Source organism: Natator depressus, chromosome 2, assembly GCF_965152275.1.
Source record: "Natator depressus isolate rNatDep1 chromosome 2, rNatDep2.hap1, whole genome shotgun sequence".
NCBI classification, from domain to species: Eukaryota; Metazoa; Chordata; order Testudines; family Cheloniidae; genus Natator; species Natator depressus.
Window position 1 is genome coordinate 172,898,719 of NC_134235.1, and position 25,630 is coordinate 172,924,348.

The window sequence follows — 25,630 nt, forward strand, 5'->3', positions numbered from 1 at the left end:
TTTAGAGTTTTGTGATCATTACCAGTGAAGAGAGACTTTTTGGTTTTGTCCTGTGCTTTGGAAGAAGCTTTTCCTATTGGCTCCCCAAAAAGTTTCTCTCTCAAGTTTGCTACCGAAACCTGTACTGTGAAAAAATCTGCCTTCCATGTCCGTAGCCATAGAAGTCTTTTAGCTACTGTTTTGGATGCCATCGATCTGGGGAGAATCTGAAAGCATTGATCAAGGCATCTGAAACTAGAAGAGATATTAGGGAAATTGTCTTTAAAGAGGCCCCAAAGCCCCAACCCCCTTCACTCTATCTTTTCAGGGATGTCAGAGAGCAGGGGCTCAAGATAAGCAATACTTCTTTGGCAAAAAAAAGTGGCTATTGCTGAAGCTCTGAGGGATGCTGAAGCCATTTCATAGCCCCTGCAGAGGGCTGGTTCCACCCTTCTGTCGAGAGATATCTTTGGGAAGGAAGTCCCCTTCAGCCAAGAAGATAGCGTTCTTGACATGATTGCATCCATTTCAGGTAAAGCAGACAAGAATGCTTTTGATTGGTGGATGTTATAGAAGGTTTTGGCTCTTTTGATCTGATGCTTTGCCTCCACTGGGCTTTCACATTGCATCTTTGTGGTCCTAAACTGGGCACCCAGGATGAGAATGTAAGGGTCAGGGTTAGAGCCAGCAGGAAAATATTGTTAGGTGTTTTCTGACTCCTTGACCTCCTCCTCATCCCCCTTTTCATCCTTTATAGCCAAATGCCCAGGGGAGATAGGCAATTATTTTCTTGGGTTTCTCTGAATAGATTTGAAAAAACTGTGCAGGGAACAAGAGCTCCTGGGGATCTTTTTGGGTTTCCTCTGCCTGAGATGCTGAAAGTTTACCCTGACCCAAGGAGGAGTGTCTAGACTTACAGGAGCTGTTTGCTTTATGTCTGTGCTTGTGACCCTTACTCCACTTAGAGCGAGGACTACCAGGAGAGACAGACAGAAAGATTCAGAGTAATAAGAATCTGAGTGGGCACGCCTATGCTTGTGCTTTCTACTCTTATGTCTTTTGCAAGGTCTGATCAGATCATAGACAGAGGAAGAAGAGAAAGAGGGGAATAACTCTTCGGATAAGCTCTCTCTCCTGTGACTCCTTGGGAATCTGTTCTGGCACTTTTCGACCTTTTTTCCCCTGCTTTGGCTCTGGAAAGCGGGAGGGGGAAGTGGATGAGAATAACCTCTATGTAATTTTTTCCTGTGCCTCATTTTTTCATTGGATGCCACTGTGGGGACTATAAAATGGCTGCCGAGGAGGCAGTGCCAGGAGTCTGGGGTAAAATGGTTACCTGTGGAACATGGGATCCTGGCTCCAAAATGTCCACCATGACCCTGATACAAAGGAAAGAGGGGCATTGGCGGGAAACTGTTGTCTCTGGACAGCTGGTGGTTCTCAGGACTCCCGAGAAATACAGGATTGTCCTGACCACAGCTTGTCCACTGGCAGGGAGGGGAGGTCCCCAGCAACTTGCACAGCCCCTGTTGTGGGGCTTTAGCTGGTGGAGAGAAGGTAGCCAGAGTCCCTGAGGTTTTCCCCTGCACCAGTTCTACTGACTGGAGTTCCCAAGGACCCCATGGTTCATCCTCCTGGGTTGGCACATCTAGCAATGGTGCCAGTCCATGTCAGTGGCCATGGATTGAATTCCCGATGTCCTAAGCGCCTGGTTCAGCGCCTTGCCTTTCTGAGCCTCTTGCTTGTCCGCAGCTGCTCTGTCCTACTGGCGCAGGCCAGAGGCCTGCTTTTAACTGCAGTTGCACCAAGGTTGGGGGAGCAAAAGGAACACATTTCCCCTTTGATGCACTTGGCCAAGCCAGCTGAGCACAGGGTACAGAACCTTCTCTTTTGCTTTTTCAGCCATCATCGGGGGCTTAATTTGGGGGAAGCGCTAGGTAATGGTCCCCACAATTACGCAGCATTCCATGAGGTAAATTTTAATGAGCCTTAAAAAGCCAGTAACCCCACACTAAAAAATGGAGAGCTGAGGGGGTGGAAAAGACCTAGGAAAAAATGAATCAGGTTACGGACCGTCTACAGAGGATCCAACTCTGAGCCTGCTATACTTTTGGAGGCAAAAAAAATTCTGAAGGGGCTCTGCACTGGGAGGAAAGTCAGCCTAACCAAACAAAAACATCTGACTCTGCCTACTGCAGAGTGGGGACTGAAGAACTCATCACTACTGAATTTATGGACCATCCCCTGCAGTGAGAATGTTTAGGAGGATGTTTATATCTTCAGTCTCTAAAGAGTTAAAGGAAAGCCCCTGTTAACTGCTAAAAATCTATGTGAGATGGTGAAAATATTCTTAACACATTTTTGTTTATGACTGACAAGCTTTTTTTTCTGACTTCAAGAGAAAAAATGGCTAATGGGTTGTTTAAATGTTTCACTTTCCAGTCTGTACTACCCCATTACTAGGGCTCTATATTATAACTAATTCTACCAAGATTTGCAGTTTTTACCCAGCAGCCTTAGGGTTCTAAGAATAACTTATTATTTACGTGCATAGAGTACAAATGATTTAAATAGGGGCTTTCTGGGGGGAAAAGTGGGGACAGTTCTCTTCACTTTTACCATCTTATTCTGTTTAATGAAGCCACCATCCATTCATCCATCTTAGGAAAGTGTAAGCACCCAAATAAAAAAAATTAATTGCTTGTCCTGGACTGAATCATTAACTCAGTTCCTCCCACATGCAGAAGAGAATCTTATGGGATATATAAAGTGCAGGAAATTATTAGGGGGAAGTCTTTTTTAAAAAAAAACAGTGGGGATGTTTATAGTCTCCTCACTTTCATTTATTTCTTAAATACAGAACACAAGAGACTGAGTCCATGTCTTAACGGTGTTCCACAACTATCTATCCAGGTTCTTATATCGCACCCATCTCTAGTATCTTTATCAGCAACAAGATGCACCATGCTAAACTAGCTGCAGCTTTCACGTGATTTTCTGTCACCCTTAGTAGTGTTACTGAAGTTCTAGTCCAGCCTATAGATGTGAAAGGCACGTATCACTATGGGCAGGTTTGCATCTGACACAAACATGTCTAAAGAGAACGTTACTGATCTGAAAAGCATGCAGCATGGTGCACTATTGATACCTTAGGAAAGAATTTCAGTATTTATCATTGAATATAGTTTTACTCTATGATATAATATATAGCTGCATAAAGGGATCTGAATGCTCCAGGGTTTGTGCTGGCAGAAAGGGATAAGAGGTAGTGCAATGAAAACACTGACCTTCCTCCACCAGAGGGTAGGCAACTATCTAGCATAGGCCCAAAGTGAAGCATTGGACAGGGAAGGCACACAGCAAGGCACTCAGAGGATGCTCCACCTCAGCTCATCTCTTCATCAGAAGCAGCTTCTGCCAAGTGGGCTCTTTGGTGCCCCAACCACAATTTAAAGCTGCCATCCACAGGCAGAATCTCTGGGAGAGTTCAACAACACAGGCACAGCTTTCTCTTCCTATCAGTCAATTTGCATGTTGCATCTCCCTGCAATACCACAGTACTCTAACTCCAAACAATATTTAGAATGAAGCAGAATCTAAGACTCCTTAAAGAAAAAACTTTCACCCAAAACTTAATCCCAGCTATTTTTGGAGATTCAGAAATATGATGATTTTGTTTTCCACACCTCTGCATTTCTTGCTTCCACCCAGGGCTAGAAACAGAATTCCCAGAATACCAGAAGAATGGCTGCTATGGCTCAATCAAAAGTAGGAAAGGTCAGAAACTTTACAAGAAAGCCAATGTAAAACTGAGCTGGAAATTTCACAAAACTTAGCTAATTCAAATACTTTGGATAGGGAGCCAAACTTTTAATCATAATAAAATATTAATACTTAAGACTTATTCTTTGGGACATGAACAATTATTAGAACATACCAAGGAAGAGGAAACCTGAAATACAATGCTTCTCAGTTTTGATGCTGGGTATGAATCTAATAAAACATAATTTTCAAATTATTTTTAGGGTGCGTTTTTTGTTTGTTTTGGGGAGTTTGGGGTATTTGGGTTTTTTTTTTAATCCTTTGCACTGAGATGCAGATAATAGATTCTGGACATTCCCTTAAAATGATTAGATTACTTAGCAGTTGCAAAGCTGATATGCTTCCTGCTTTGCAAGGGCAGTTGCATGACCTGATTTTTAGGCAGGCCTTAACTAGGCCTCCATTTTTGTGCCTGCAATTTTGAGCATTCTAATAGATACATGGGCAATTTGGGGCCTCTAGATAGCTATGTACTAGATGTGAACTACACCTAAAAGTAAAAAAAATAAAATAATTAAAAGTCTTAAAACTGTGAGCCTTTATATTTGGTTGGTGGCTGACAGCCAATCACCTAGGAACCATTTTTAAAGAGACCATAGCCAGAAGATGGAAGTATTTTCCAGGCCGATGGCTCAGATTTGGAGGCCAGATAACAGAGGAACAGCAATGAGCTTCAGCACAAATATAAATACAGACACACATATACACAAAAGCCCAGGAGAAAGGAAAAATACTCCCAAACCACACAATAGTAATGGGGGAAGGCAGTTTCCTGCAGTACTCCTCATTGTCAGGAAAGGCAGAACTCCCTTTGGCCACACACCAACATTATTGTTTTGTTGCTGGTGAGTTTGTTTGCATGTTATAATATTCCCAGCACTTCAGGTAGATCAGACCCACCTTCCCCCATTCACAGCCAAGTGGTGCAATAGTAAATCCCATGGACACTTCAATTTCAATGTTTGGTATTGAAGGCAGATGGAGCACCAATGGAGTGTGGGTAACTGTGCTGTTGTCGAGGCAAGAGGCTCTTTTTTATTAACTCCCCTTCACTGCCTCCTCAACTCCCAGCAGTTGCAGAATACTCTGCCAGCACAAAGCCCTCCTTTGCCTTGTCTTCCACAGCAAAATGACCTTTCACCTGGATTGGCTGGCCAGCCACAGAGCACAATCCCCAAGGCCTACTGGGGCTTGCACAGCTTGGAAGGCCCTATATGCTTTGCTGGATCAGACACTTAGCAGGCAGAGACACAACAACAGGCTGTCAGGGTAGGGGAAGAGAAGAGGATTACATAGTATTTATAGGGATAAGAAAAAAAAACACAAGAGAAATCATGTTTCATTACAAATATGCTACTCAGATTAGCCAAACTTTACATTCTTAACTCAACCAATTCCTTGTTGGACATTGTTTCATAAAACAGAGCACCCCTCCTTTATATTTCTCTATTTATGATACAAATGAGGATAAACTGGAACTTTAGAGGGGGGCGGAAAGAAATCTTAACCAATATGTGACCTTAGCAGATGTAATCCAATCTGATTTCCACTACTTTAGCTTACGGATGCTTATGCAACTGCATAGCAGAGCAACTGAGAGACAAAACAATGGAAGTTTTAAAGCTTTATTTATTGCTGGTTCTCAAAACATTCAATCGCCATCATGCTTCAACTGCCAAATCTAAATTGGAGAGTTTAAAAAAAAGTGCTCTTCAGGGGAGCATTAGAGCTCTATAGAGAGGTGTTAGCTCAAAGAGATGGAGCATCTGGCCAGAGACCAACTTCCCTATGAGTCCAGACCGAGTGGACACATGTGGATAGCTTTTAGAAAATCACAAATGGTAACAAGCACAGAAAACTCCCTCCCTTACATGTCCAGTCTCCTTGTTTGGCATGCACAATTACACTGTACTTGCTGCCATTAGCAGATTACAGTAAATTCCGCCAGACTCTAAACAATTTTCATATAATCTAATCACTTCCTTATTTATTCATGTTTATCTGCAATTTTTCCTCCTCTTTCAGCTGGATCACTATTTGATATTACAAAGCATTCCAACAGCAGTTTTGCTACTAATTAAGTGCTCAAACGAAGTACATTCATCCCTACTTCCTAAAACACAAGAAAATGTGGTAAATGTCACCCTAGAAGTTTAAGGCATGCTGGGATTAGTAAAATACAAAGTGAAAATCATTATTGCATAGGCTTTCTACGCCCCACATCTACAAAGAATGGAGAGCACACCATCTCACCATTTAAAATATTTGTGCTTTTGCCTACTCTATAAATGGTCAGCTATTAGTTATAAATATATGCTGAAGTCTTAGTCTTCTCTAAAATAGCTCTGGTACAGACAATACATCTACAGACAAAACTTACAGACAAAAACTTACATCTGTAAGTTTCATGAATTTTCTTGCTATAGTTCCGTATCTGTTCATTACAAAATTATGCAGTGATATGTTTGGCATTACATGTCTAATGCATCCATCCACATAAAGTCAGCTGTTACTGCTACTCAGAAATCATCAACACAAATATCTCAGATAGATTTATTATTAAATGAATATTTTTCACCACTGGATTCTAGGATTTCTCAGCATTTCCATTATGAACCTTTATTTACAGGATTATACCTTTAACTTGGCTTTAAAAAGTCACACTAGTTAAAACTTAGCATAGGAAGTAATAGAAGTGAGCAAACATGAATGCTACTCCAGTTCCGTGCTCTACCATGGACCTCTTCCATAAAATTGGACCAATATGTTGATAGATTGATATTTTTCAATTAAGTTTTGAACAAAATATTTTTCACTTTCTGGATATTTAATAAAAAAGGCAATGCTATTTTCTTGCCAAAATTCACTATACTGAAAAGGGAGCTGCAAGAGGAGGATGAGGAGAAGGGGATAATGGTACCCTCAATAATCAGATGTTCTGACATATTTAGCATGAACCATGAGGTCCTGCGTTCTTTCCCCTCTACCACTGACTGTTCTTAATCATACTTGCTACTTATGTAGCACTTTACAAAATCATTGTGTTATGAAGTAACTAACATTAACCCCAGATGGGGAAAACTACAGATGGGGAAAACTACAGGCTGGGTCTTGTGTTCACTAGGAACAAAGGTGTGTTCTTAGCTCGTGTTAGCTAACATGTAGTAACTAACCTGAGGTAAAATCCTTGTGAAGACAAGGCAGCTGTAGTATTAACACATATTAGCAAGATGAGATTTACCTGAGGTTTAGATTTACCTGAGGTAAACCTCAGATTTACTCTGAGGTTTACCTTGACCTGCAAACAAATGTCAAAACTAGAAACCTGTCTTTCAGAATTAGAATCCATGTTTTCAGACTGCTAGGTCCATGCCTAATCTGTTAGATGTCAGTGTCACCCAGGCAAACTGGCGCAATAAAAAAAGGGCATGTACTATTAATCTGTTCATATTGCTAAGGAGAGATGAAAGAACAAAGACAATCATCGGATACAGAATAACAGAAAAGAATATATAGGGGTAGAAATTCCTCATTTATTCTCAATCTAGTTAGGCACAACGGGGTAAGGATGGGCTGAAATCAACATTTCCAAGAAATTTCAGTTCCCTGACGTCAATGAATAATACAGCTTTGATGGACTGAAGAAGAAAAGCAGGAGTGGAAAGCAAACTCAATGGGTAGCTAGGCCATGACTGAGAATTAGGGTTGCCAATTTTGGTTGGATGTATTCCTGGAGACTTCATCACATGACAATCCTGGAGGGCTGGCAACCCTACTGAGAATGAGATGTTCTCCTCCCTCTCTACTTCCTGTAAAAAGAGACTATTGCAAAAGCTGGCATAGATAGTAGGTCTATACATTAGAGTGAAGTTCTAGGTTATAGTTAATTATCTTGCTACACTTGGAATCATTTAGCCATGCTGATGAGGCAAAAAACAGAAGAAACAGGCAAAACCCGATGATGCAGTCTGACCATGAGAGATGAACAATGATTTGAACGTTTCCATCTGGGCAGGAGTCTCATTGCAGCATCATGTGATATACTAGCCAAATGCCAGTTTTCAGTGCCAATCCAACAGAAGACAGCCCTGTCAGCTGGTTTAGGCATTGGCTTACTTATGAAAGTGGACAATGTGAAGGGATAGACAGAAAATTGTAACAAATTCTGTCACATTCCACAGCCATTTAATCATGCTCCTCTTTCATTCACTCCAGGACAGGAGATGGAGAAGGTGGAATTCTTTATTGGATAACATTCCTGGCTCACCCTCATACCATCTGCATTTTCTTTACAAAATAATAAGGTGTAATGGAAAACTGAGTGAAAGTTGGTTATTTTTATTCCCAGGGGTTTGCTATAATTTTTTTTCACCCAGTATTTTGCATTCCTTGAATTTTGCTTTGAGTTTCAGGTTTGAGCAAACTCAAAAATGCAAAGCGAAAAACCCCCGCTGAAACTGCCAAGTTTCATGTTGAGACCATGTTAAATCACTGAAGCTTTGCATGGTTTCAAACTGAGAATCATCTGTCTGACCTAGTTTGCTTGGAAGTTGGCCCACGTTTGCCTGAAACTATGCCCAAGTTCACCGAAAAATTCTCCCAGCCTTTGCCACATCAAGAAACTGAAGAAGACAGAAACCAGTTTTAAAACTACAGACTTAAATCCAACACATTATAGAAGGCTACAGTGTAGCAAAGGAGATGATTATCTACAGTCTTTAGATAATGGAGAATAAATAAAGCACTGTGATTTACTTTTATAATTCCCCTTGAAAGCTTCCATCAAGTTGTATTATAATCTTGTCTTGATTTCATGTTAACACATTTTTGAAAATTTGTTACAATTTTTCAATTTTACAGGAAAGTGTTTTAAGTTAGAGAACTTGATTTGGATCAGACCCCTCTCTGATTTATCAGTGACATTAAAAAAGGCCTTTACTTCCTTTCAATGTCCAGCCTACCCCGCTGTGGATCAAAAGCCTCACAGCAGATTCTGATGGCAACTTCATTTTTTGCAAGGATGATCTTGTGCCTTGACAACTTCTCTACATTTGGGATCTATGTGTGAATCACATGAAAACGAGAGACTACATTCAGAGGTGACAAAATGCTACTGATATGCTTTGTCCTCTTTTACTTCCTTAAGTTATCTTTTATCTGAACATGTCTATCTCTTTTAACCTTTCCTGATTAGACCTTTGCTAAACACTTCAGGCCTGATTTTTAAAGGTGCCGAACACTGGCAGCTTCCATTGACCTCAACTGTGGATTTGCATGCATTCTTCACCTTTGAAAATCTGATCATTCATCTTTTTTTTTTTAAAAGACTCCTTTGAACTCCAATATAATTATGTTTTTTTCAAAATGTACATCTTGGCTAAGTCTATATATGATATGGATATTTTACTGCCTAACCAAAATACCAGTCTCCTGGATTTCAAGGATATGTCTATAAAACCAGGCACTATTGTATATCTGAGACTGATGGTAATTCTTCTCTCCTCCTGTCTACCCCACTCACCTAGTCCAAGCTCCAACTTACCCAGAAGATGAGAAGCTAAGCTTTATTTGACCTAGCACACCATGCACTCTGACCAGACAGAGTCTTTTTGCTGTTATATAATTGTTACAATCATAATAATGCACTTGATTCTGATGAGCGGAATCTACTCCTGCACTGTATACAATGGTAAAACCCATTCCTATCACGGTCACACCCTGACCTAATACAACACAAGTTACTTGCCCCCACCTCCCAAAATTCACCTCTTTGGTTTTCACACTTTCTGGAATGTTTGGTAAACACCTCACCTTTGCAATGGGTTCTGTAACTGACAACATGTCAAAAATCTAGCCCTGATTCAGGAAAACTTAAATCCATCCCTATTCAGGAAAGCATTTAAGCACATGCTTAAAGTCACACTGAAGTTATGCACATGCCTAAGTGCTGTTGCTGAATAGGGATGCTTTCCTGAACAGGGGCCTATAACAGCACATTTATTTTAACAGCTAGTGGCCTCTCACTTGTTAAAACACAACCATGAACAACAAGATAGTGGCTCTTTTTTGAAAGGTGATTTGTGCTGACAACACAGCAAGAGCAAAACAGAAGAGATTTATCATGAGGAATGCGCAGAAAAACGTGCAAGAATTATAACAACTGCCAAAGATACTAGACAAAAACACTTCGGATAAATGCAATAAGGAATCAGAAGGCCTTGAGGTAATTATAACTTTCAATCCTTGGTGTGTGACCTAGTAGTGAAAGACTGTGAATGCAGTTAGTCCCCTAAGCATGGCACTGCAGAACCTGTGAACTCCCTACAAGCACCATATACACCTAGATCTATCATTATGATGATGGAAACTGGGGGGGAGGGGCATGTGTTCAACTTTATAAAAAGTGTGAGCATTAACAGGCCCTTCAGGAAAATGCAAGAAGCAGTGCAGGGAATGCACGCTCCAGGTGTGTTACATGCAAGCTCCCTGAACAGCAGCACGCAGGAGGCAGAAAGAGGCAGGATATGGGCATGCTGAGGGAGAGGCAGGGCCCAAGTATCCACCAAACCATGGGTCCACTTGTACTGACCCTCCTGGGTGTGCTTCCATAAGGGCTCAGAGAGCCTACTTCCTTTACTGGGAAGAAGTAGCCGCTACAATGTGGCTCCCCCCGTATATCAGCTTTGCATCCCATATAACTAGTCAAGCCAGGTGCAGGATCCTGGATTTGCCCAACTGCAAACTTACATAATAAAACCCCATTTCAAGTCGAGTGCAATAATTGTCCAGAATTGTTACAATGCACCGCAACATGCAACTTGCAATTGCTCCTATTGTGAACCACTCTGCTCAGAGCAAAGTTATGTTAAAAAACAAACATCATTACAAGAGGGTTCCACCACATTCCTTTGTCCAACTACATGCTGCCAATTTAGGTTTATGAGCTCTAGCATCTGAATAATAAGGGAAAAAACCAACAAGAAAGGTTTCTTTTTTTTTTAATATGTAATTTTTTCCTGTTTTTACACCAATTGACTTGCTCAGTCAGCTTGTTTTATTTTATAGCAATCATAGAATATCAGGGTTGGAAAGGACCTCAGGCGGTCATCTAGTCCAACCCCCTGCTCAAAGCAGGACCAATCCCCAATTTTTGCCCCAGATCCCTAAATGGCCCCCTCAAGGATTGAACTCACAACTTTAGGTTTAGCAGGCCAATGATCAAACCACTGAGCTATCCCTCCTCCCAATCATCATGATCCACTGGGAATACACCTAAATATATATGGGTGTATGCATGTTTACCTACATGCACACACTACAGTAAAATTAGAATACATGTGTAAACTTCAGCTGTATTTACTCATTTGTTGTAAGCACCATCCCTAATGGAAAATAGACCATGTCTCCTTCTTAAGGGGTTGATTAGGACCATATGTTTCACTGTGTCTTATGCGTTTGAGGACTTTGCAGATATTTTCAAAACCAAATTACTAACAGTTGACTAAACTTATTTCCCTAGTGAAAACTGCTGGCTACTAACTTAGTGAATCTGAACACACTTGTCCCTAAATATGCAGGTAATCACCATAGAGCCATATGTCTGAAGTGAAGGGGCAGAAGGGAGCGAGTTTCATATGTGATGGTAATGTATTCTGTAGTCAAATGACTTTGTTTACCCAAGTAACCCAGTATTACATCACTTTTCCTACAGAGATAATTTAAAAAGTAATTTTTTTAAGAGACAGTTACTTAATGTGCAACTTGTCACCACCATCAGCTTCAGAATAATAAAATACATGTGGAAAATCCCTTGCAGCAAGCCTTCTGCAACACAGATTCTTCCCTAGTCTGTGTCAGAGGGTGTTTATGTCTCTGAAGGAAATGCTATCTCTTCTTCTTTCACACACCCACTCACTAAAGGCCATGCAGCAGAAAGCTTTTTTGTGATTCGTCTGCTGTATGCATGGCATCAAACTACTTGAATTAAGGAAAAATTACTGTTGTTTCTTAGGTAGGCTTTGTGCTTTTTTAAAAAACACCAAAATACTTATATATATAATAATAGTATTATTATATATATAAATAATAATAAGAATGTATAATAAAATACATTAATATAATGTATTATAATATATATATAATATATTATATAATGTATTATATTATATATATAATATATTACATTATATTATATATAATGTATTATATTATATATAATAATAGTATTATATATATATAATAATAGTATTTATCTCTATAGCTATCTCCAACCTAGGATCATAAACTGCTTTGCACATACAGTGAATTAAAGTTTGCATCACACCTGCCATATAGGTAAATATGATTAACCATATTTTACAAATAAGAAAAATGAGGCACAATGAGGTGAAATGACTTGCCAAAGGTCAGTCAGAAAATCTGTGGAAGAAGCAGGCTGTCAGAAACTGAGAAGCGGATAGTCATGCCTAGTGGTTCATAGAATCATAGAATATCAGGGTTGGAAGGGACTTCAGGAGGTCATCTAGTCCAACTCCCTGCTCAAAGCAGGACCAATCCCCAACTAAATCATCCTTCAACTAAATCATGGTTGAAGCTGCAGCAGTCAAACCTGGTGTTTGGAGCAGTGGCAGTCATGCCCAGTTGTTGGGCTGGGGACCAGAGCCAAGGTCAAAGCAGGAATCAGGAACCAAAAGCAGGCTTGGAACAAGGCAAAAGCATGTGCAGTCTGTCCCAATGAGGTTGCAACATTGAGCAGACTAGAGTGGCTGCTCTCATTGGGAGCCGATATCCCTGGCCTTTGGGTCACCAGTTAGACCTTCGCCTGTGAATGGGCTGAGTCCTGGTTGATTGACATGGAGCCCTCAGGTTTCAGGCTCCAGGATGACTCATCAGACTCAGCACCAATGATCAGGCTCAGGCTCAAACTAGCGGTGCAGGGGGTGTGGCAACAGCCCGTGGCTTGAAGTGGTTCCCATCATATACAGGGTTTACAGTTTGATTCAATGGCTCTCAGCACCCCCGCTATACAAATTGTTCCAGCACCCCTGCATCAGGCTCAGAGATGACTCATTACACTGGCATTGAAACCCAAACTCCAGACCTCCTATCTACCGCTTGAACCACAGAATCTTCCTTTGACTGTTAAATGGGTCACTTTTTGTGCTCACTAATGGCCTGGTCTTGCAAGGGTCTGGGTAACTCCTGAGAGGAGCTCAGACCCCTCATGTCCCTTTAACTTCAATGGGAAGTAATGGTGCTTGGCCTCGGGCCCTAATGTAGAGACTGTACACATTTTCTAAAGCTATGGAAATTGCTCCCTAGCATAGTAAAGGTTTCCTAGCACAGCTCTGCCAATGCAGCTTATGATTCACCCACATAACTTCTACAACTAGTCCTGGGCTTCTTGTGTGCAGATATTGCCAACTGTGTTGAACAGGAAGCAGTAAAAGGGCCTGTTTCTCCACTCGGCTATGCCAGTAAAACTCCAGTGAAGACAATGGAATTGCATCAGCATAAAACCTGTGTAATGGAGAGAAGCATATATTGGAAATAAAGATTTAGCCATACATTGGGTGATTTTATCGTCACTTGGTAATTACAAACAAGTTGTCTAATGCCTACTTAGGGATCTTCAGCGACATCTTGAAAAAGTTATTTTCCAGCGTGCTCGAATATTAACAAACTCATATTTCTTTTCATCAGCAAAGACTCCTTCTTAAAACACCTGGCAAAACACAATGATGGGCCAGCAGCCGCATAGGGGTTAAAAAAAGAGGATCCACTAGTACATAAACCTTTTCCAGTTTGCATCTGAAAATCCTAACATAACCTTTTATGGGACAGAACATTTTCAAGGCAGAATTCTTGAAACTAAAAGATGTTAAACAGATGTACTGTACAGTCTTCCAGGTTTAAATCATGAAAAGTGCACTTGCAGTCTGTGTGTTGTAGCCCCGATTTTTTTAAAATAAAGTTTGGATACTGCAAACAAAAAATATCTATATTATCCACTTTATGGGGGTGGGGGGACAACACATTTTAAAATGATTCTTTTTTTCTATCAATAGCTATTTAAGTTATGCATTTTAAAATAAGTCTTATAGTCAGGGAGACCTCTCTCTCTCTCTCCACGTGCTGCAGGTGCTGGCAACCTGATCCCAGATGTTTGTGCAAGGAACCATCCACTGTAGAAAGAGGCAAGAATGGCAGCAGAAAGCAGAAATAAATAAAAACTGACCTCCTGACATTTCAGCTCACGTGTGCCTCTAAAATGTTTGAAATATTTATAATCCTTCCCCTCCACCCCTACGCCCACTGATGGCCTCAGTTTTCACCATTGTTTGTGTTCTGCCAAAGCCCAGGGCTCGGAATGTCTGTCTTGCTATACAGATGAGCTGCACTGCTTTGTCAATCATCACAAGCTTGTACCCTTTGAAACATACAACATTCCTTATGTATACTGTTTCTACAGACAGTGTCATATATTCCAGGCAACACTGCATGAATTAATTCAAAGGTGCATAAGCAGATTCTCATCACAACATATACTGCATGAAAATGCATAATTTCAAACAGTTCTGTAGTAATCAGCATGATATAACTGCTAGAACCCACACTGCATCATGGAGTCATTTCTTAGCATTGATGTATATAGAATATCATAGAATATCAGGGTTGGAAGGGACCTCAGGAGGTCATCTAGTCCAACCCCCTGCTCAAAGCAGGACCAATACCCAATTTTTGCCCCAGAATATCTCATAACTGACATGATTGATATTATTATTAGTTATAAAGTGATGTAGAGGTATATGCTATTTTAAAAAGAGTATGTAGGAAAACTCATTCCTTGTTCCAAAGTGTTTAAATCTACCTCATCTGAATACAGAACATGTGACCACAGTTTAGGCACCATGTTGAGACCTTAATGCATCTAGACATTAACACCCACCCATTGTCAACAGAAAGTTTCACTGAAAGAGCGGAATTGAAAAGAAGACACAGAAAGATGGTGCCTGAAGCATGGGAAGTGGAAAAAGCATCCATAGAATCATAGAAGATTAAGGTTGGATGAGACCTCAGGAGGTCATCTAGTCCAACCCCCTGCTCAAAGCAGGACCAACACCAACTAAATCATCCCAGCCAGGGCTCTCTCAAGGCAGGCCTTAAAACCTCTAAGGATGGAGATTCCACCACTTCCGTAGGTAATCCATTCCAGTGCTTCACCATCCTCCTAGTGAAATAGTTTTTCCTAATATCCAACCTAGATCTCCCCCACTGCAACTTAAGACCATTGCTCCTTGTTCTGTTATCTGCCACCACTGAGAACAGCCTAGCTCCATTCTCTTTAGAACCCCCCTTCAGGTAGTTGAAAGCTGCTATCAAATTCCCCCTCGTTCTTCTCTTCTGCAGACTAAATAATCCCAGTTCCCTCAGCCTCTCCTCGTAAGTCATGTGCCCCAGCCCCTTAATCGTTTTTGTTGCCTTCCGTTGGACTCTCTCCAATTTGTTCACATCCTTTCTGTAGTGGGGGGAGCCCAAAACTGGATGCAATACTCCAGATGTGGCCTCACCAGTGCCGAATAGAGGGGAATAATCACTTCCCTCAATCTGCTGACAATGCTCCTACTTATACAGCCCAATATGCCATTAGCCTTCTTGGTAACAAGGGCACACAGTTGACTCATATCCAGCTTCTCGTCCTCTGTAATCACCAGGCCCTTTTCTGCAGAATTGCTGCTTAGCCACTCAGTCCCCAGTCTGTAGCAGTGCATGGGATTCTTCCATCCTAAGTATAGGACTCTGCACTTGTCCTTGTTGAACCTCATCAGATTTATTTTGGCCCAATCCTCCAATTTGTCTAGGTCACTCTGGACCCTGTCCCTACCCTCCATTGTATCTACCTCCCCCCAGCTTAGTGTCATCCGCAAACTTGCTGAGGGTGCAATCCATCCCATCAGCCATATCATTAATGAAGATGTTGAACAAAACCGGCACCAGGACTGACCACTGGGGCATTCCGCTTGATACCAGCTGCCAATTAGACATCGAGCCATTGATCACCACCCATTGAGCCCAATGATCTAGCCAGCTTTCTATCCACTTTATAGTCCATTCATCCAATCCATACTTTTTTAACTTGCTGACAAGAATACTATGGGATACCGTATCAAAACTTTGCTAAAGTCAAGATATATCACATCCACCACTTTCCCCATATCCACAGAGCCAGTTATCTCATCATAGAAGGCAATCAGGTTGATCAGGCATGACTTGCCCTTGGTGAATCCATGTGGATTGCTCCTGATCACCTTCCTCTCCTCCAAGTGCTTCAAAATGGATTCCTTGAGGGTCTGCTCCATGTTTTTTCCAAGGACTGATGTGAGGCTGACAGGTCTGTAGTTCCCCAGATTCTCCTTCTTCCCTTTTTTAAAGATGGGCGCTATATTTGCCTTTTTCCAATTGTCTGGGACCTCCCCCGATCGCCACGAGGAGGTTTTCAAAGGGGAGGTTTTCAAAGATAATGGCCAATGGCTCTGCAATCACATCAGCCAACTCCCTCAGCACCCTCAGATGCATCAGATCCAGGCCCATGGACCTGTGCATGTCCAGCTTTTCTAAATAGTCCTTAACCCATTCTTTCACCACGGAGGGCTGCTCACCTCCTCCCCATACACTGTGCTGCCCAGTGTAGCAGTCTGGGCGCTGACCTTGTCTGTGAAGACCGAGGCAAAAAAAGCACTGAGTACTTCAGGTTTTTCCACATCATCTTTCACTACGTTGCCTCCCAAATTCAGTAAGTGTCCCACACTTCCCCTGACCACCTTCTTGTTGCTAACATACCTGTAGAAACCCTTCTTGTTACCCTTCACATCCCTTGCTAGCTGCAACCCCAATTGTGCTTTGGCCTTCCTAATTACACCCTTGCATGCTCGAGCAATATATTTATACTCCTCCCTAGTCATCTGTCCAAGTTTCCACTTCTTGTAAGCTTCCTTTTTGTGTCCATATATGCCAAGGCACTATGATGATGGCTCCATAAAAATACCATAATAATGATAATAGCAATTCTTATACAGTCAGAGATTACACAAATGAGATAAGGTAGATAGATGCAATGGGAAAGAAGATGTGAAGCAAAGGCTGGGAGAAGACAGCAAGGATTGTAGGGAGAGAGGCTTCAAGGGAGTACATAAGGAGAAAGGATGGAGGAAGAAATGAGAACAGAGTTGTAGGCATGGTAGAGTTGTGAAAAACCTTGAAGCAGAGGATATGGAATATGGCTTTAAGGTGGAAGGAAATAAGCCTATGACATTCCACTTACATAATATCACTTTCTTTTTCCATACACACTTCCTTTTGCTCTTTATGGAAGGAAAAAACCTTATAAAATGGGCAAATCTTTTACACCTAGAGTACTACAAAATAACAAGAGTGTAAGTAATCCCACTGTAGTCAATGGAATTGGGACTTCTCAGGATAAGCACATGCTTAAGTGCTTTGAGGGATTGAGATCAGAGTGCTCAGCACCTTGCAGGTTCAAGACCTTGGAGCTGTTCCGTTTATGACAACTAGGGCTGTTGATTAATGGTCATTAACTCACGCGATTAACCCAAAAAAATTAACTGTGATTAAAAAAATTAATCGTAATTAATCGCACTGTTAAACAATAGAATACCGATTGAAATTTATTAAATATTTTAATGTTTTTCTACATTTTCAAATATATTGATTTCTATTACAACACAGAATACAAAGCATAAAGCACTCATTTTATATTATTATTTTATTACAAATATTTGCGCTATAAAAATGACAAACAAAAGAAATCGTATTTTTCAATTCACCTCATACAATTACTGTATTGCAATCTCTTTATCATGAAAGTGTAACATACAAATGTAGATTTGTTTTTGGTTACATAACTGCACTCAATTAAATGAGAGACTGAACTTCTTAGAGAAGAATTAAGTCTCCTGTTCTGTTTTACCCACATTTTGCCATACATTTCATGTTCTAGCAGTCTCGGATGATGACCCGGCACATGTTTGTTTTAAGAACACTTTCACAGAGGATTTGATAAAACACAAAGAAGGTACCAATTTCTAATGATAGCTACAGCACTCGACCGAAGGTTTAAGAATCTGAAGTGCCTTCCAATATCTGAGAGGGACGAGGTGTGGAGAATGCTTTCAGATGACTTAAAAGAGCCACACTCCAATGCGGAAACTACAGAACCCGAACCACCAAAAAAAGAAAATCAACCTTCTGCTGGTGACATCTGACTCAGATAATAAAAATGAACATGCGTTGGTCCGCTCTGCTTTGGATCGTTATTGAGCAGAACCCATCATTAGCATGAAAGCACATCCTCTGGAATGGTGGCTGAAGCATGAAGGAACATATGAATCTTTAGCACATCTGGCACGTAAATATCTTGCGATGTCAGCCAAAACAGTGCAATGCGAATGCCTGTTCTCACTTTCAGGTGACACTGTAAACAAGACGTGGGCAGCATTATCTCCTGAAAATTGTAACCAAACTTATTTGTCAGAGCGATTGGCTGAGGTAGGACTGAGTGGACTTGTAGGTTCTAAAATTTTACATTGTTTTGATTTTACAGTGCAAATATTTGTAATCAAAAATAAATATAACATGAACACTGTACATTTTGTATTTCGTGTTGTAATTGAAATCAATATATTTGAAAATGTAGAAAACATCCAAAAATATTTAAATAAATGGTATTATATTATTGTTTAACAGTACGATTAATCACAATTAATTTTTTTAATTGCACGATTAATCACGATTAATTTTTAATCGCTTGACAGCCCTAATGAAAACACAAAGTAATTGTACGCAGGTGGAGTTTCTAACATGTTCTGAACAAAACATACATAAATTGTATATTGCCATACTTACCTTTTCCTTGGCATTTGGCTCTGCTGGTAACTCAAAAACAAGAGAACATATACCAAAGTCTAAACTTTCTCCCCGCAAGTTTGGCCGTTCCAAGAGTTTTCCCCGCAAGACCGCCTCTATCCCAGCTTCTAGTTTCCTCTGCCTCTTCTGTTCCAACCCTTTTTATACCCAGGTTGGAGTTAACAAGATGCATCTGCCACTGTGACTCAGATGCAATTTCCCTGCACTTTTTCAAACGACTCAACAGACAAGCCCTCGATCCCTCTGCAAAGTCTGCCAGCCACTCTGTTACAGTAATAAAAGTATGAACCTTGTGAAGAAAGCAACTTAGCCCAAACCGTCTACAGCTCTTTGCCTACAAAATGGATGTAAACTATATTTTTCTTCTCCTGCTGCTTACTGTTACTAAAATAGTTTAAACTTAATCTGAAGCGTCCAACCAGTTAAATTGTTACTAAAAATCTACTCCTTGCTAATTGGTATGGAAAAAGTTATATTAACTGCTGCTTTCTTTCTTTTACTACATATAAAAATTATTTGTTGGTCATTTTGATTATATTAAATGTAACAGATGGACATTAGACCCATCTTGACATAACAGTACAGTATACTTAGAATAAAAAAATTAAAGGTTCCTAAATATGTATTAGTTAAGTGGAGCCTGAATCTATCAAATAAATAATTGCAAATACTTTAAAACCATGTTATTTACCCAGCACACAATAATGGCCCAGTGATTAAGTATGTATTCATACTCTTTTTAATACTAATACCTAGTTCTTATATAGTATTTTTCATAAGTAGATCTCAAAGCACTTCACAATCAAGTATATTACTATGTACATAATTAATAATTATTTTACACAATTAAGTACACTTCTTTATTGATATTATCAATCGACCAGACCTGTAGCATAAATCTGTATTAAGAATTATATGTATGCATCATCTGTGTAGTAACATTACTAATACATATATTCTGAGCTATAGATTAACACAAATTTCCAAAACACTGAACTTCCTGTCTTGGTTCTCAGCTAATTTTAAAATGACTAAACACAACTTTGTAATGAAAAATAAAGTTGAGACATTGAACATAATAAGGTATTAAAAATCCGCAACAGTAACAGAATTTCATCTTGACTAATGCCATTGCTACATTCTCCTATCAGACACATGGGGAAGACCTCGGTAAGCAGCACAAATAAATGCATATCTTGGCAGCAATGAAGAAAAGTTGATATGTTGGAGGGACTTACATGACACACTCACCAAGTTGATTTTGGGACATATAGATCAGCAAAATGCTCCTTTGGTTTGGCCATTGCGGGTGCTTTTAGCTCAATGTAGATATATTTAGCATTTCATTTCCTTGACAAATGGCTGCAATGAGGCCAGTACCAGAAAAAAAAAAAGGGGGTGGAGTTACCCCTTAGCTGAAATAACTGCCATATTGCAGCCATCTCCTATGTGGAGCCACTAAATAGAGGGAAGAAGATGTGTGTTTTCCACACACAACAAACTAGCAAGAGATTTCAAGCAAAGAGGACATAGCGGCTTTGGGGGAAAATACAGCATTTCCCTTAAGTTAGCATGCTGAAATTTTAAAAGATAGACATTTCTCAGCATGAATAATTTCTAAAATGTCTATCATTCTCTATCATAACTGCAGAGATGATCACATCAGGTTACAACACATTTTCTATAAACCTTTGCATCTTTTCAGAGATAATAATGCAAATGTGGTCTTTTATTGACTCCAAACTCATACAGGCTGGGATGCTGTGGTTGCACCCTGCAGTGCTGAAATAGTTCTCAAATATGTTTTACAGTGATGAAGTAAATGAATACATTACAGGTTTAAATTCAATTTTTTTAGTTAATAAAATCCCAGACCTCTTATACAAATTGTGCAATATGTCTTATTATATGGATTTAGGTACAATACTTGACAAACGTTTAGATAAACAGTATATTATACTTCCTTAAAAGAACGGATTTATCACATACTATCACATATTTAATTCTATTGTAACCCTGCCCTGATCAGTAGTGACCAAAGCTATTACCATCAAAATGAATGAGAAAGAGTTGGTGGTCTCAGCTCAACCCCTAGTGACCAGGTTTACACTAACCACCTGCATAACTGGCAAATCTGATGGTGTCTCAGCAGAATGACATGGAGTAAACTGGCAGGGGACTGAATTATTCATCCAAGCCTAAAGCACGTCCTCCCAGGTTAGATTTGAGGCACTTTGGCAAAACAGTTTGGGCAACATTGCATTGCTGCTTCCTGTGAGGTACCATAACTATTCTCTTCAGGTTAAAGAGGAGACTTTGGTTCCCAAGGCTACCAATCAGGCCTTTCACTGAATCATTCTACCTCTCAGTGTTATTGGGTTTTTTTTAAATGCCTAGATCACTTACACACACACACTTTACTATTTAATATTAAGAAGTATATAATCAATTATAGGCCCCATTTCATACTTAAGTACATGAGTAGTCCCATTGACTTTAATGGGACTACTTAGTTGCTTAAAGTCAGGAAGACGCTTAAATACCCTGCTGAGTTAGGCCATAGCACTGATTTTTGCCTTTAAGGGGCCAAATTGCTGGAAATTCATTGATTTCAATTAAGTTACACTTATTGCAGGATGAGTTCCTCCTCTGCTCCTAGTGAAGAAGTGAAGGCTCATGCCCACATGACTGGCATGCTCAAAATGAAGTTATTTAAAACAGCTGTGACACCTTTTCCAAATTTCCTGTATTGTGAAACGACAGCAGTGTCTGTTTCAACATTGTCTTCCAGTCAACTTGTAAAGAAATAAACCATCTCCAGATGCTCTTATTTGGTGTTTATTTTTCCATCAGTCGTCTATAATGAGAGAGAGAGAAAGCGTGTGCAGTGAGAGTGAGAGTGTTTGCGTTTAGTTCTACTACAACGAGAGAACTGACAGAACTGAAAAGAAGAAAAATTTTGTGACAGCAAATATTTCTCAAAGAACCAGCAATTTGCAGCTATTTTTGCAAAGTTTTGTCATATGGGATATATCCACACATTTACTTGATTTAAAAATTGCTTCTCATTTTTTCCTTTGATTTCATTTCAGTTATAATGGCTACATTTAGTTGATCACATTTTAATTTTTAAAATGGTGGGACGGCATATTTAGGGGATAAGGACATGAAGGATTGTTATATTGATTTCCAAGTATTTTAAACTTTCATAGAAGAGATGCTGAATGTCATACTGGTTTGATTAGTATTAAGAATATAACTGATGCTATTTCTAACAGACTAATTACTGGGTAGGTGGGAGCCTATCGAAAAAAAAGGCAGTTCTAGAAATCAGTCTTTAACTTAATGGCTAGATATATTATTGAGTGTCAAGTTACAGGACCAACACACTGCAAAAATTTAAGTGTATATTCACATTAACGGTACCTAGGAAAAGGGCATGTAACAATGAAAAAGGAACAAGTCCTAATAATCAATAAGGGCTGGTCACAAATACAGAAGGTTCCTAGTATGGATTGCGTGTTAATAAGGGTCAGTTTTGGGGGGCCCAAACTCCTGCAGAGGGATGGACAGGCACTGAGCCTGGGCCTTTGCATTGCAAGTTGGGTGTAATCATCAATGTTTTGCATAGCTTGCAGCATCCCTTGCCTAGTCTTTCAAATTTTGGGTGAGATAACAGTGAGGGGGAAAATTTAGCTTTTAGCCCCTTTTAGCTGGCTGAGGTGGCTAAGAGCTGGTCTCACTCTTTTTTTTTTTCTTGATACCTGGCAAACAAATTGGGATCCACACTGTAATATCTTCAACCCAGTAACTGTTGCAATCCTGCTTTGGACCTTCAGGAGTAGGTTAAGTTAACAACATTACAGCCTCCATTTTTTGCCATGCTCATGTGTCTGTCTCTCTTTCCACTGTTGAGCTAGAGTCAAAACTCCTGAAATATCACCTTTGCATCTTCTCTCTCTCATGTTGCCCAAGAGTTCCCTTTCTAGTGCTATTACTGGTCGGTTTTTGTTTGACATCCTCTTCCTAAGGCTATTTGTGAATTATGGGAATATCCCCTTTTATGGGCCATTACACATAACACAGGTATGTATGAAACGACAAACACCTAGCAAAGTGTCCCCAGTGTGAGCTTCAGTGCACCTCTAGCGCTGCCCTAAACATCTGAAACTCATCTGGGGCATCCCGAAGGACTCTTTAATCGCTGATCAAGTGTTTGGATTTTTTAAATGAGATTCATATCTCTTTTGTGATTTTCAGGGCTCAGCTGAAAAACCCAGAAAAGGCAGCTGGAGAGTAGAAACACACTATAGCCTTGTCCACACAGTTATTGTATTATTATTTTGGTTAGGGATGTGATTTAAAAAAAAAAAAAAACAGAACAGGTAAAGCAGTACGTTCCCTAGCGTGGATGCAGCTATACCTCTATAAAGATCCCTTATCGCCAGTATATCTTATTTTCCTAAATTTACAGGAATAAGCTATACCAGTATAAACACCATTATATCAGTATAATGCCATCCACATTAGGGGGTTGTAAAACTTTAATTACTCCAGTTTCAAACCGATTTAGTTAAAGGAGTATAAAAACTGTGTGCAGACCAGCCCTTTTTCCCAGAGAAGAAGCCCAGGCTATCTATCTTCACAGGAAATTCCTGGACACAGTCTGACATTGAAATTAAGAAATTCAAAACCAAGTCAAAACTCAACTACAGTTACCTGAAATCATATATTGAAAATTGGCTTTGAGCGTCCAAAGCTTTTGCCATTGATATCTGTGCAGACTCTTTCTATCCTAACTTCACTTAATTTAGTTTGGATACATGTCTACTTCATTGTGATATTTTGAAAATGAAAGATAGAGGTTTTTCTTTATCTAAAAATCAAAAACCTTCTTAGGCTGATAAGCAATGTACATATTACTTTCCACAACTTTTAGGGGAAAGAGTATACAACAAGTGAAGAAAAATACTATCTTCAACTGAAATTGCTGAGGGAATTTAAGTTGGCAAAATATTAGTTCTCAAGCTAAAATTTGATCAGGACGCTACTACTATTATTATTAAAAACTGCCTCAGGATCTTTAGTAACCAAAAGTGCATGCAACTATCAATGTATAATACAAGCAAATGACTGCATCCGGCAGCACAGTGTCTACCACAATTACGCGGTGGCACTGGTTCAGTACAGACTTTGTGGGAAGAATGCCACGTACAGAATCACCAGCACCAACTCCTCCAAGCACTTAGATATACCTTAGAAGACAGACAAGGACAACCCCACTTACCTTGAATGTGATGGGATTACAATGTAATAATTTAAGGATGTGTATTATTACGTATAATGAAACCCATATTCACCAAACTTTGATAAACTGAAATTCTTGGGGTAATTTCAGCTCGGTTACGACTCCAAATTTGCACTGTATCCAAGAATGAAAATGCCAGTCAGATTAACATGCTGTTAGGAACTTCAAAGAAATTACACACCAGCAAGCACTGTTCCTTGAAAGCTCAATGGCATGGCCTTCAGTGCATTCCAAGATTGCAGGACCTTAAGTACAGACTCTTTGAAACTGACTGGCATCACTTCACTGAGCTCCAGGATTAGCGAACCAGTGAGCAACCTCTCTAAAGAGAGAAACCAACCAAAGGGCTTTGAAAAAGCTGTGTCATGAATTGCTAATGCTGGAGCATAGTGAAGAAAGACAACTGAAGTTTTGAAAAGGTCAGTGAGAAGCTTCTCACTAGGCTCCTGAACTGAGAACCCATAACGCAACTTTTTGAAAACGTCCTTGCAGGCTCCCTCTTTAATTTCAAAACCAGTTCAGGAAATTTATGATCTTCATAAAATGGGAGTCTATAATAGAAGGGATTGCTCTTCATAACACATGTAGGCATATGTATTACTAACATACACGCGCACACACTTTTCAGTAACAGCGTGCTGTGACACTTTTGTATTTTTATGTCTGATTTTGTAAACAAGTAATTTTTAGTGAAGTGAAATTTGGGGTACACAAGACAAATCAGACTCCCAAAAAGGGTACAGTAGTCTGAAAAGGGGTACAGTAGCCACTGTCCTAGAGTGGGCAGGAACCATAATTTTGTTTCAACGGGAGTTTTATAATTCTGAAATCTCTTTGGTTTCAGAACAGAAAGAAAACAAAAAATTCAAATTTTTCCACAAACATTCCGGAAAAAATTGCATTTTTGGACAATCAACTTGTTTTATTTTGACAAAATTAAAAGTGTTCATTTGGATTTCAACTGTTGATATCATACTTCCTAGTGTTAAAAATTGAAATGAAAAGTCATTTTGAAATGGAAAATTGGAACATTTCATTTTGAAAATTGTCTAAATGGAATGTTTCAATCATATTGAAAGATGTGGGGCATTTTCTCCAATTTTCACTTCAAAACAATTTTTTTTAAAGGCAACATGTTCTCACAAAATGCTTTGCTTTTTCTGGAAAAACATTCCATTGGAAAATTTCCAACCAGGTCCAATACTTAAAGAGATAAATGCAAAATGTAATTCCTCTCTTTCACTTCTCTACTAGACATTACTTCCAGAAACACTGTATAACCTAAAGGCCTTCATGAACTGTTTTTCAGTCGCAGGAACCGTTTTATGTAACAAATTCTCTGCAGTATTATAGACAAGAATATAATTTCACTTGACTTGAATAACCCTTAGTGGACTGCAAAACTGTTTCAGTAAATATTAACCACTGAAGTGATTCAAAACATGGTCCTTAAAGTGCATCACTTTAAAAAAAAAAAACTAAACACATTAGAATACATTTTGTTTCTTGAGTTGCTTTTTGTGTTCATAACTTCAATTGTGGAAGCTTTTACCAGATGCTAGGAAATTTTTGCCAGGA

The 25,630-nt window shown here is 39.6% G+C and overlaps 1 protein-coding gene across 4 annotated transcripts in view; it reads right to left on the bottom strand.

Annotated features, from left to right (window-relative positions):
• Positions 1 to 25,630, bottom strand: part of SUGCT (succinyl-CoA:glutarate-CoA transferase) — a 478,648-nt gene that overhangs the window by 207,417 nt on the left and 245,601 nt on the right. The window contains exon 13 of one of the 4 annotated variants that reach the window (XM_074943247.1): positions 17,966 to 18,292. The exons of the other annotated variants lie outside the window; for them this stretch is intronic. Coding sequence (XP_074799348.1) covers positions 18,152 to 18,292 — 141 coding nt within the window. The 3' untranslated portion in view covers positions 17,966 to 18,151. Of the gene's footprint in view, positions 1 to 17,965; positions 18,293 to 25,630 lie in introns of those variants that run through there. 4 annotated transcript variants of the gene reach the window in all.